Here is a 13,838-nt window from a genome sequence, read left to right as displayed (position 1 = left end):
ATGGTAAATATGGTTATATAATAGGGTTATAGATTTTTGGTTGACTTCGGGGATATTCAATCAACTTTGTATGTATGCATGTTTTTAAAATGTTGACTGAAGCCAAAGTATCTGTATTTGTAAGTATTGTACCAATATATTGGTTAATACGTATTCATAAAAAAATACAAACCGAAAGGAATGAAAAAAAAATGAAGCGTTTTTCACGCGAAACCCAGTTCAGTGGTGACGACATCTCTCTCAACCAATCAGCAAGTTACGTGTAACATGCCGAGGGTTCAGAGGTCAGGGGCTGTTCGGAGGAAGGCAAAGATGGCGGCAGACGGGTGACATCGGCAGGGATTTGACAGGCAATTAGTTCAGAGACTTAGTCTTGTACTGCAATTATAATATTCCTTCCAATTTTAAAATTAGCCAATGACATTTATGGCGCTGTTCTACAGCTTAATGTGGCGCCCCTTGCTGTTCCTGCTTCACATCAACAGAGCATTGGTCTCCTGGCTCCGTGGCCGACTTCGGAACTGGAAGGGGCGGTTGTGGGAGGGAGCGATGGCCACATTGCTTCTCCCAGTGGCCTTAGCTGGCTTCCCGGAGCACCGGAGGAAATTCAAACCCGACGCTGACAGCCCTGCGGGAACTGGAAATCGTGCTCTTAGTCGCCGACACCGTTGGCTGACTGACAGCAGGTCTCTGGAAAAGTTGCCGAGCCACATAGGCCTGTTAGTAGCAGAAGAGGAACCCAGCTACACGGACATTGCCAACCTGGTGGTATGGTGTATGGCTCTTGGTATATCCTATGTCAGCATCTATGATAATTACGGTAAATATATGCTCTGTCTAACTCAACGAACTGGCATTACTGTAGCTATAGAACGGTCTCTGCAATACATCTACTCATGTGATATGTGGCTATTTTCGGCTGGCCGATTGCTTGCACTGAGTTTAATTTCCACCAGAAACCGTTTTCACCACTTGGGATTTTTTTTCCCTTTAAAAAAAAAAAAAAAAGTTTTGCATTACTGGGGTTTATTAGGCCAGTCTTAACCACTGTGCAGTATTTAGTCCAATTCATTGACTTTACATAAAAAAAATTGGCATAATGAAGACGTTGAAAGAAGTCTCTAGGGAGCTGAAATTTCACCTAGATGGTGACATGTCAAAGTTGGACATGGCACAAAACTTAGATAGGTGGGTAGCTCGCCTTTGTCATTACCTACAGTACAAGGCAACCAAATGTTGACCTGAGTAGTACTAAACTGGAGAAGATCATGTAATCACTGTTTTTCAACTTTTTTACAGTAATGTACCCCTTGTGAAATATTTTTTCAGCCAAGTACCCCTCATCCAGTGCAAAGATTTTTGGGGTTAAAAAAAAAAGACTTAACATGCCATCAGTGTCTGATTTATTAAATTTTAGAACCTTTCAAATTTCATTTGTATTCGTACCCCTTAACCAGTGCAAAGCAGTTTTGGGTTAAAAAAAAAAAAGACTTAACATGCCATCAGTTTCTGATTTATTAAATTTTAAATCCTTTCAAATTTCATTTGTATTTGTCCACCAAAAAATAATATAAAGTGTACTCTTTTGGAAGAGAGCTGTTATCAAAAGCAAATAATTATTAATAAATATTTGTCCAACAAAAATAATCAACATAAAGTGTTAGACCTGTTCTCAAAAGTAATTATAAATAAATAATTATTTTGCCACAGAAAAATATTCAACTTAAAGTTTCCTGTTTTGGGATCGCAGTAGAGATTTGTTCACAAAAATAGGTCATTACCTTAATTTCAAAGTATTTAACCAGAAAAAAATAATTACTGGTAACAAAGTGTCAGACCTGTTCTCAAAAACAAAAAAATATAGATTATAAATAGATTTTTGTCCACAAAATGTTTTGGGGGATCTTAGTATAAATCTGTTGACAAATATAAATCAATGACTTGACAGGTAACTAAAGGTGGCATGTGACAAGTTGGGTCAAACGATTCTAGTATGGGTGAGAACTAAGAATCTGGGCTTTTAAAATAATGAAATTGAATAACCGACTGAACATAAAATTTGTTTCATGAACTCATATTTTCCTGAAACATTTAATTAATTCAATAAGTATTTTTAAATGATTTTTGCATGTTTGTTTTATTTAAAATCTTGAGGACCCCCTGGAGTTCCTTCAAATACCCTCAGGGGTACTCGTACCCCAATTTGAGAACCACTGCCTTAAATAAAGCCTAAAATACTGAGAATGATGTGTAAGAAAATGTGTCAAGCCATGGGGTTAAGTCCTCCAGGCTTCATAACAGTCTTGTCAAAATGCCGATTTTGGTTCGAATGCCCATTTCAATCAGATGAATGATTTGTTCTGGAGGAGCCTTTTTGTCTGGGGGGGGGACAAACAAAAAACTTTCATAAATCGTCCCCTCCTTCCCCCCCAAAAAAAAATATTTCCTTGTAGTGACTTTTATGAGGGGTTTTGTTGTCAACACTTCAAAATTATTATGACATTTCAAATGGTGACAACAATTTTGAAACAAGCACAGTTTGCCTCATGTTTATCTCAATAAGTTAAAGTGATGTAACACCATCAACTTGCCGATATTACTGACAACAAATTTTAGAACAAATCTTAACCATCTTACTCGAAGAGATGGACCAATGTATTTCTTTTTTTCAAGGCAGATACTAATTATTTATAACTGTATTTGGAGCTGGTATTTATTTACAGTAAAACGAAAATTGTTGGCATTAATATAAAAAAAACAACAACAACAACAAAAACGTAATTCCCCAGTTAAGACACACTTTTTTTTGTTTGTTTTAATGAAGGCAAAAAGTATGGGAGGGTCCTATAAACCTACCGTTTATAGCAGTGGTCCCGGTCCCGGGACCGGTCCGTGGATCAACTGGTACCGGGCCGCGTGGGCTGCACCCAAAATAATGTTTTGGAGATGATTTAGTTTAACGCTACATGCACGCCGAAGGCGAACGTGGCAAAAAAGCGGAGTCAATGTATTGTAGTCAATGGAGTTCGTGCGACTGGACGCGAATGCGCGTCGGGCGACGCGATGGACGCGAATAGAACAACGCGAATGGCCATGTGCGGTCACGAAGCGAAATTTTGCCTTTTGCGTGGTTACATTTTTTTTTACTTTTTTCAAGTTTCGTGTCGCGACAGCCAATCAACTTTGGGAACATTCAACGGCTTACGCAGGGAGCAGGAATGAATCATTGCGGCCGCTTTGCGGTCACCGGGAGCGATCCAACACGGCCAGCTGAGCTTTCAATACAAAACAGAGCCAAGCAAGGGCACTCACCTGGCTTGTAGAAAGGCGGAAGGGAGAATTTGGGACAACTGGTAATTGCAGCGTTTGCTTCACTTAACAGCTGTTGAACTGTAGTTACTGTGCTAAGCTAACGATAGTGCAGCATTGTCAGCACAACATTTAGCACGGTCTCGGCCACTTGATTGCGACATTGAAACTTTTATTTTTTTGGCAGGCGAGTATTGCCACAAAGCGAGGGACACGCAGTGTAAAAAAAAAAAAAAAAAAGAAGAAGAAAGGTGCTGGTGAAAACAGTGGCTTTGTCTCATCCCAGAAAAGTGAAAGTTCTCAGCAATGCTCTTCTTTCCAGATCTACCGTAAAGGGCACAGCAAGCTCGCTCCACTCCCCTCCCCTCTCCTCGCGCGACAAAAAAAGTGGACAAAAAGTACAACAGCGACAGAAAGCCCTGCAAATGAGTGTAGCGACGCGAATTTTCAAGTTCAATGTGCGCGTAGCATAATTCCAGTTCATACAATTGTGCTTGATCTTTGTTTTTTTGGTGCTGCCTCTGGCCCTTGTTGATATTACATACATAGTGAGAAGGATGATGTGGTTTTTAGAGCAGCCAGATTAAAGAACACGGAAAGGTATTCCATTTGACTCGTGTATCAATTGCGGTCTGTTGGCATATGCTACACACAATCAGAAACTTGGTGAAACACGGGTGCTGCGCAACTTGGGGTATTTATGGTCAAATAACCTCGAGGAAAGGAAAAGGGAAAACAGCTTCTTCGAGTGCAAATAGTGACACTGGCGAGGCGTTCACTGACCACTCTCAACACGGGGAATCAGAATCACTTAACACGCAATAAATATACAACTTACGGATATGAAGACAAGAAAATATGAAGAATTTACAAACGATGATATTTATTCTGTTTTGCTGTAGTTTTGACTTTGTTGCCAAAGTGTTGGTCTTATTCATGGTAACAAAGAAAAAAATTAATTTGACCCCAAATTAAGGGTGCGTCTTATATTTGGAGAATTACATTAATCTTTCTACTGCTTTGTCAGTAAAAAAGTTAATGTTTCCAGAGTCAACGTGTTTTACCTAAAATGGAAACTGAAAAAAGTAAATAGCTCCCTACAATTTACTACAATCATGTTCACCAAAATTTCAGAAAGCACAAATATTAATATTTCTCTGATCTCATATAAACATATCTCTAGCTAGCAAGCGAATCAAAAGGTGCAGTGTTCCCCAAATTAGCAGAATTGTCTATAGTTGTATATACTGTAACTGAAAATTCAAAAGAAATATTTCCCTTAAGTTAACACAATTGTAAATTGATTTATTAATTAAATGTCGGTTTCGACAGACATACTGGCCGAGACTGGATCCATCCCTAATCCCTACTTCTCCAAATGTCAATGATACTGTTTATGCTGCTGATATTGCTGTGGAGTCGTATACCATGTGATTATACAATATTTTGGATTGTGCACATTTAAGATCTTCCACAAACACGACAATGAAACATTTTGAATGAGAATTATACGATCGCCAGTACAGTATTTTGTATCGCTGTCTGTGTTGTAGTCCCCTTTTTACCATTTTTGTTTTTTTATTTATTTTGCCAGGTTTTTTTAGGAAGAACAACTCCCATTTGCTTGAGGTGATTTTAAAACAACAACAGCATCTGCTTGGTTCAGAGCGATCCAAATACAATGTGGAGTTCCTGAGTGATTCCATCGGCAAACAACATAATAATGGTAAGGACTCCCTGCACATCAGTAGTTCTGCTCATTGGGCCTAATGGTTTTAGGCCATGATGTAATGATATACACAAATCTACTATTACATAGTCTAGAGCAGGGGTGTCAAAGTCAAATGGACAGCAGGCCAAGTGAAAAAAATGAACTACAAGCCGAGAGCCGAACTGATCAAATGTTTAATAAAAAAGTGAAAACGACCGCACATAGTCTAGTGCACCTAATTGAACCTACTGAAAACCTAACAAATATATGATTGGGTAGGAAGAATAAAGCATTATTTTCTCATGGCTCTGTCAGTAGTTTTGAAATTTCAACAGGCACAAAAGACAAACTTTGTTAATAAAAATCCCCATAACACGCACATTAAATGAACGAGGCGAGTGTTTACCTGTGTCTGTCACCCGTGTATTGACCAATCACTTTCCTCTGCCAATTGTTTCCTGTCCAACTGTTTTGTGTTGTCTTGTTTATTGTTAGTATATTTAGTCTCCAGTTTCCTTTCATAGAGTGTTGCGTTATTGTCTATTGTTGTCGTGAAAGCATTGTTTTTTTCCTATGAGCCTGTTTCAAGCATTTCTCTGATAATGAGTTGATTTCTTTTTCCTTGGTTGTTACTTTTTATGCCATTTTTTTTTTTTGTCCTTGCTTGTTTTTCTCCATCTTTTATTAAACAATCCATAGTTTAACATGCCCTGCTTCCCTGTATCATGGGTCCCCCTCTGACTGTCACATTGTGACAACCCCTGAACAGAACTTACCAGGGAGTCTGAACGGACTGGTACCAGAGCCCAAGCTGTGTGTGGAGGCGAGTGTGACTATATCTAGTTGGGACTTCTCAGCCTCCTCAGCCACACGGGCTCCTTCCTGCCTGATGGGTGACATTCCATGTCCCAAGAGCTAGCTTCTGTAGCCTGGGCTTGGTCTGCCAAGGTCCCCGCCCTTGGCCGCCCTTTCTATGCACCCAAAGCTCCTATTTACCATTTAATTCTGCCATTTTCTGCTTTCCGTAGGACCCGCAGATCGACATATTTTGTCTGGTAACTTGACGTCATGTAGGGTTGCACGATTGTGGCCAAAATAATAATCACGATTATTTTGGTCAATATTGCTATCACGATTATTAATCACGATTATTCATTGTTTGGTCAAACATGCCTATTTATTGCACTTTTATTAAACACGCAGTATACACTGTATATACAAGGCTTGATACTTAAAAATAATAATAAACCAAAATAAAGTAAATAATAATTGTGGCAAAAACTTGCTGCGTGTAAGAACACCTACAACAGCCTTTTTTCTGCAAGGAAAAAAAAAACTGTACAAAAGTATCAGACTCACTTGAATGAGTTAGGGCCATAGCAGTCAAAAAATCCTTTTTGGTAATTTCAAACCCAATTTATTTGAATTTTTGCCAATCGGATTTTCCAAAATGGGTCTCAATTGACAGATAGTACGGTATACTAGGGGTTGAAAAAAGCAGAGCCTTTTGGCATGCAAACATGTGGTAGACATTGTCATCTGAAGACTTTTAAGGTGGAATTGAAAACTGTTATCTCTGGAGCGCGCCAGTGAAACCAACTTCAGCATAGTCATCGCGTCCACTCTTGACGCGTGAAAGAAGACGCGTGGAATCTCGCCAGCTAGTAGATTCAAACGATCAAAATTCTTCCAAGCCTGTGTACTTGCTCACCGGTATTCACCAGCGACCACCAGAAAGCAATAGTTCCAGAAGGTATGCATTGCGTAACATCTGGCCAGCATTAACACCGCACACAGTGGCGTGGTTGCAGAAAAGACGTTATTTTGACACGTGGAGTCGCGTCAAACAAAAAAAAGCTGCAGACGCAGGATTTGCTCGCTTGCTATTTCTGAAGCTTAATGTCGTCTTAACCTTGCGTTTGCCCCTGGTGGTAGGATGACTAAAATTGTTTGATTTGACATTTGGCAGTTTTTTAATGTCAATATCGCCGATTATCATCTATCTATCATTATCATATATCTTAATTCATTGTGGCAGCCAATATCGTGGTCATGATTAAAATTTGATTAATCATGCAGCCCTAATGTCAAGTCATCCTAATTTGCATATTCAACTCAAACTCAAGGGACCAGATTTATGAATCCAAAGATAGGAATCCACAGGACAGATTCATGCAAAAACTTGAAGTTTTGTCGTGAAGTCATTGTTATGCAAATAAGTGTTGTACTCGGAATGCGTTGCACTCGTAACTTTTCATTTCATAAATTCAATACAATTACTTGTACGAAGACAATTAATACTCAACACAACTTAAAGTCGTAATATGTATGGTTAAACACGCATACATCTTTTTGGCAGCGATCTTACTCCATATATAACCTGCATCCCAAGCTCCTCTTACTTCCTTGACTGCAATTCTAATGCAGTTGGTGAAGGAGTTGAGAGAAAGAGAGAGAGAGAAAGAGAGCAAGAGAGAGAATTTAAATGTTATAAGGGTAAATGTTATAAGGGTCAGAAAGTAATATCAAAATTATGTAGGCTGTATTGCGTTGACCAGTTGATGGTGATAAAAAGGTTGGGGACCGATGAACTACAGCACAGGTGTCGAACTCCAGTCCTCGGGGGCCGATATCCTGCATGTTTTCAAACCTTTTCCCTCAAAAACACCTGATTCAGATGATTGGGATCATTTTGAAGCTCCTGCAGAGCTTGCTAATGAGCTAATCATTTGAATCAGGTGTGTTGGGGAAAGAAAACCTGAAAACATGCAGGCTGCCAGCCCTCGAGGACTGGAGTTCGACACCTATGAACTACAGTGTTCCCAGGAGCCTTTTAACGTTCATCAGCCTCTTCCAAATTTTGTGAAAGTTTAAATAGTTCTTTGGATTAATCCAGCATTAAATTAATGTCTTACTGTCCATTTGATTATTTTATTTATTTTATGGCAGATGTCAATATTTGTCAATGTTAAATTAAAAAAATATTAAACCGCGAATTGGCTCAGCCAGCAATCTGTCTATCACCACTTCTATGTACAGTATTTTTGTGTCTGCAACATGGGTCAGTGTAATTTTGGCAAATGGTGATGGCATTCCATGTGACTTTATTGTATTCATTGTCAAAGAATTGAAAGAAATTCAAACACTAAATTCACTTGCATATTAGAATGCACCAGAAAATCTTAAAGATATCAGTTTGGATATTTTTTGTTTGTTCTTTCAAGTGAAAAATGTGATTTTATGTGTTTCAGTGTTGTCATGCAAGCCCACAGTGAAGGTGCTGTCACCAGAAGATGGGAAGCAGAGTATTGTTGAGGCCGCTCAGAAACTCTGTCGCTCTGTGGAAAACAAAGAGAAGAGTTCTAAAGACATTACCGTTTCAATGTTAGACTCACTGCTCAGAGGTAATCTGTAATTCATTTTAGTGACAAGGCATGTATTTAGCATGCCACCTTCCCTGTGACAATGCCATAGCCCACACGAACAAGCTTTCTGATGGAAGCACTTGTAGCAGGGATAGACAGTTATTTCTCAACTGTACTCATCAAATGTCCAAAGTTTGTTTTATGTCTTTGTAAATTAACACCTGCGTGTTAGCTGGCATCTAGCCTGTGTAGCAGTGCATATTCATTAGCGACAGTTTCAATCTCAGAAAAAAGCCTATAAAATTGTAAAACATTTATTAATTTATTTATTATTCACCATCTAATGTCATCACATCACAAATACAATTTCAATGCATTTAGTGCCACTCCGTGGTTTTGGTGCCACTGCCTTGAAGCTTGCAAGGCATAAATAATTCATTGTGCAGCATGCACTGCTTAAGGGACTGAAAACAACCAATAACTCAGTTGTTGCTCCAGTTCAGAGGCTCAAATCAATTCAGTAGTTGATTGCTATACACATCAGATTAATTTGCATTCAAAATCATGTTGTGTAGATATACAAGTGTTTACACATACCCTCCGACTAGTGGTTAAAGGTGATGTATATCGTTGTAATCATAATTTGAGAATCATACCCTTTGTGTATGCCAATTTAGGTGCACAACTGATTATCAGGGTTATCCAACTTGATATCTGACTTCATTAAAAGTTAATATTAGTAACACCCCCATATTTTTGCCATGTTGTTAACCTTGTTTTGGTTTTTCTTCTTCTCTCAAGGGCAATTATATTTCAGGCTCATCCCCTTACCCAGTCCAGTCATTACTTTTTTTCCAAAACCTGCCTTTAACAGAAAGATTTGCAACAAGAACAGCCAATTTCAAGAAAAACAAAACACTATAACCCCCACATGTCAAGAAATTAGCTGTCATTACTTAAGTAGACAAGCAGACTATTTCCACCGTCAGACCCCTGTGTAGGAGCCATTGTTTATTATCTGATTATTGCGTAAATGGTCACTGGGTGGCAGTATAGTCTGGCAGGGTAGGTTTTGAGGAAGTGATTAGGAGCATATTTAAGGATAGGTGTGTGGGAAACAGTGATGGGTGACGATAAATTTATACAGTTTTTACCGCCACACAACGCAAGCGCAAATGCTCACGCTCACGGCATCGCAAAACGCTCTGGATGCTCGAAACTACAAGTAATGCCCTTCATTTTGCAGCGTTCCACTCCGCTTCACATAGATATGTACGGTACTCATCAGTATTCACCCCAGCCTCAAGTATTATGGAAACAGTAGAAATAGTAAATAAACTGGAAACATCGTAAACAATCATCCTGGATCCGAGGTCATCATTTACTCATCATTCAACCACAGCACGTAAAAAACATCTCCCATTCCGCAAACACCTGAGTGGCTAAAAAGGCCTTTGGATTAGTCTCTACACCATATAAGGCATGGTGAAATAGTTTGTATGTTCTGTACATGGTTGTGTGGGGTTTTGCCTGGTACTCCTCTTTTTTTGCATCCCAAAAAATGCTAATTTTTACTTGAAGAGTCTAAAGTATCCATTGGTGTAAATGGACAAGCAGTATCGAAAATACAACCCTAATTCCAATGAAGTTGAGACATTCTGTAAAATGTTAGTAAATAAATTACAATTATTTATGATCTTCTTCAACCTACACTATATGTGTGTTATTTTTATTTCCATTTTACACAACATCCCAAGTTCATTGGAACTGAGGTTTGTATATTCCTAAATGTTAAGTAGGCACGGGACGATAATCAAATTCTGACAGTATGATAACTTTGAGCAAAAATGTCACTGAGTCCTTGTATAGAAATTACAGCTCTAAAATGTGATTTTAAAATCTTTGTTATCAAATTACAATGTTTCCACATTATAAAAAGTTGTATTTTCAAACAAAATGTATAACACAGCATTTGGTACTGCAACAAATATTTAAAAGGCTTAATTAAAATAAACATGTAATTAAATGTAAAAAAAAAAAAAAAAAAAAGAAACATTCAACAAGCAAAATGGCCTTTGCTCACCAATAAACGTGTACATTAATTCTTTCTGATTGAACACTTCCAATTTAAACTCAAATATGGGTACTTAGGATAAAGTAACCATAAATCAACTGAACAACAATATTTGAAAAAAATCAGTCATTCAACTACAATGTGTATCAATCAATAGTACAATGTGGATTCTGTTGTTTTATGTTGACAACACAAACACGCTAGCTCTCGCTGGGTCGCTTGCACATTGCTAACTTGTAGCTTACTCGCAACTTCATCTACTCTTTTTGGAAAGTTGAAAACTTCAGAGACAGCCGACATTGTTTGGTAGTCTGCACTCAAGCATATAAAAGAGCATATAAAAGGCTCTGAAAGTGGCATAAGTTAGCCACGTTACCTGTGGTAGTTAGCCGCAGGAGCAAAATTGATATTAAAGCCCACGAAGCAGGAATTGGATAATGTGATTGGCTGCTGCAGCAGCAAAGGACTCATGTATAATACACAGTGAGAGCTGCACAGTACATCAGCCAGTTAAAGCAGACAACGTGAGATGGAAAAAAACTCACACCTGTTTTGACAGATTTGGACGGTTTCAAATATCCGGGACTTTTAAACCTGAGATCTATTGCCCATCTGGTTATCGGCCCGTGCCTACTGATTAGTGTATTTTTTATATTTTTGGAATAACATAACCAGAAATTGGTATTACAGGCGCTATGTGTTGTCTTTCCAGAGTCAAAGAACATTCCAGATCCAGAGCTGGTTGTGAAATTTGGTCCTGTCGACAGTACTCTGGGATTCCTCCCCTGGCACATCAGACTCACTGAGTTCATGTAGGAATTTACATATAGCTCACATATCCAAACAATGTCAATCTACACAAATCCTCTGGGATACTCTTCAATGTGGCCACTTAGAACTGCCTTTGAATATCAAATTTAAGAAATCTGCAATTTGAGCCTCCCAGCTCCCAACGGTTTTCGAGTTATGCCCTGAAAATTTTGGTGCCACACCCACTTTGAGGATCTGTCAATTGCACACAAATGTTGCAAGTGTAGTCATATTGTCCACCAACAAAACATTTTCAAGGTAATACACCCAGCAAAATGTAAAAAAATAATAATTGAAAATCCACTTATAAAGGGATATTATCTTAAAAAATATTACACCCATATAGTATAGTCATTGCAGATTTTGATGGGAGTCAAAATTCATATAGGTGTAGCAATTTGCAGGTTTGTATTTTATACAAAAGATGAGGGCTTCCAAATATGGTCCAAAATTTAGTGTGCAATTCTTGGATCCCAAAAGTGAGCATGGGACCCAAAATTTTGCTAGGAGGCTAAAACTCTTTCACTTGCAATCTTAAGGCACTGGTAGACAAAAGTCAGGCAAATTGAAGAGGGCCCAGGGGTAATTATGTGACTTGACCCTCCATGTTTAGTCATTAAACGTAATACTGTGGAAGCGGACAGAATCATTTGGGTGTTAGCAGCCAAAGGAGTTGCTTACAGCAGCTTTTGTTATATTACTTTCCTTAAAAGAAGCAAGCAAATTGAACCAACGTCTGAATCCATCCGTGTTCACAAACGAGTATTAAAGATGAGATTTATTCTGTGTTAAGAATTCGGCGAGTGCTCCAGTTTGGATTGTTTACTTACCTATGTTATCTTATTTTGAAATCTGGAAGGCCGTGCTGTAGTTCCTGTTTATGTTCTCTATCTTTTAGTACTTACTGTGTTTTGTGGTAATAAAGGTTGCTACCTTCTTGGTTTCAAGGAAAGAACAAGCAGACTGAACGAACATTTGAGCCCATACTTGTTCACACGCTGTCTGCTGTCTTGAGTCTCGTTTTGTGTCCCGTTGTACCAAACATGTACTATATTTGTCGCCCTATTGCCCAATCGTCATTGACTGCAATTCTAATGCATGGCTTGTTAGGCCGTCTACGTAGTCGATCCAAATCAAGCATTATTTATATTCCCAAACGCTTGCGTCTCTGGAGCCACAGGTTGCTTACCCCTGGGCTAGACCTTGGGCAAACTGGTTCACTTCAGTTCATTAAATATGCTTATGGTTACTTTGGTCCTCAGTCCATAATAATTACATTTAATTCACACATAAAATTGCTGTACAATATGTAAAGCCAATTGACAAATTGTATATATGTATAGTATTTGGGTAAATGCCTAAATAATTGCATATTTTATTGAAGATACTAGTGAACTGTTTGTGCATATGTTTTTCTGTATAGTAAGTATGTTTTTTTTTTTATCAGCTCTTTGCAATCGCACAGAAACATCTCTTATGAGGACTTGTGGGGTGCTCTGCAGCGTTACGGCGAATGTCAACAACGCCTAGGCCAGTGACGTAGGGGCCCATCTCAAGTTCATAACAGAAGACAAGTTCATAGGTTCACGCATTCAAGCCGAGGCTCGATTAAGACTGTATTACCCTTTATGCCTCGGTCGTGACTTGAACCTTCTCTGTCCCCTCACATGGGGCTTCTCCTGGATCGCTGAATCAGTGAACAAAGCCAGGAGTCAGAGGCGATCGCTCACTTCCTGCCACCAGCTCTTCATACTACAATCAAGTGAAATTCCAGGGCCTCTGCAGCATGTTCTTCAAGCCTCTGGAAAATAGCCCTCCGTAACACATACCAACATGATGAGAAGACTGTCCTTTCTTTGTCTCACTACTGGCATTCAGTGTACAGCTGCTGTTTGTCACTGTGGACTTCACTCAGCAACAAAAAACATGAAACCAGCCTTTGTGCCACTCTGCTGAAATCTAGCTTAATTTTAGACAGAATTCTTTCAATAAGATTCAAAACATGAGAGGAAGTGGCCTAAGGGACAGACTGATTCATTGTGTAAATTAAACAAGTTCATGTGGCTTTGTGTGTGTGTTCCAGCTTTAAGTCATCGTGTCAAAGTATGGTTTTACACATAATTTGGACTTAAAGCTCCACCTTCACTCACCAGACCTCTGAAATAAAGAAATGCACTGGTTGTCATTGTTTTCTGTGGTATTCCCTGTAATATTCATAAGCTGTTGATTTGGGACCAATTGAGCGTAATGACATATATGAATACACCTTGAGAGAGTAATTCAGATGTCATCAAAATTATTTTAAAATTTTGCAACATTCATGTAATAGTGTGTAGTAAACACAAACATGGCTTTCTTGTTAACACGTCTCAGCTGATGAACTACATTTTATTTGTAATGCACTTAAAAAAAAAAAGCTGAAACTGAAACATTTTGATACAGAACAAAATTTGGGGCAACCCTAATTGGTCGTGCGTTAACGACAAAACACAATGGTCAACTGATCAACATTTGATCTGTGCCATCCATTAGCTATCCAGGGTTGGGTCACGGGGGCAGCAGCTTGAGC

The 13,838-nt window shown here is 38.7% G+C and overlaps 1 protein-coding gene across 4 annotated transcripts; it reads left to right on the top strand.

The window, feature by feature from the left end:
* The first annotated feature begins 207 nt into the window (after window positions 1-207).
* Window positions 208-13,449, top strand: nus1 (NUS1 dehydrodolichyl diphosphate synthase subunit). Of its 4 annotated transcripts, none has more exons than XM_088403266.1 (6): window positions 208-350; window positions 486-820; window positions 4,904-5,035; window positions 8,272-8,424; window positions 11,172-11,271; window positions 12,717-13,449. In XM_088403266.1, the coding sequence occupies exons 2-6, from the start codon at window positions 550-552 to the stop codon at window positions 12,805-12,807; spliced, it is 747 nt and encodes a 248-aa protein (XP_088259392.1). In that variant the 5' UTR covers window positions 208-350; window positions 486-549; the 3' UTR covers window positions 12,808-13,449. The 4 variants fall into 4 exon arrangements, with proteins under 4 accessions (XP_088259392.1, XP_088259391.1, XP_088259390.1 ...); XM_088403265.1 differs by having other exon boundaries at window positions 291-350; window positions 444-820; XM_088403264.1 differs by having other exon boundaries at window positions 295-820; window positions 12,717-12,851; window positions 12,966-13,449.
* Window positions 13,450-13,838: the final 389 nt, after the last annotated feature.

Source organism: Hippichthys cyanospilos, chromosome 20, assembly GCF_059441005.1.
Source record: "Hippichthys cyanospilos isolate Australia breed blue-spotted pipefish chromosome 20, RoL_Hcya_1.0, whole genome shotgun sequence".
Taxonomy (NCBI): domain Eukaryota; kingdom Metazoa; phylum Chordata; class Actinopteri; order Syngnathiformes; family Syngnathidae; genus Hippichthys; species Hippichthys cyanospilos.
Note: the sequence above shows the minus strand (reverse complement) of the source record. Positions and strands in the feature narration are given on the sequence as shown.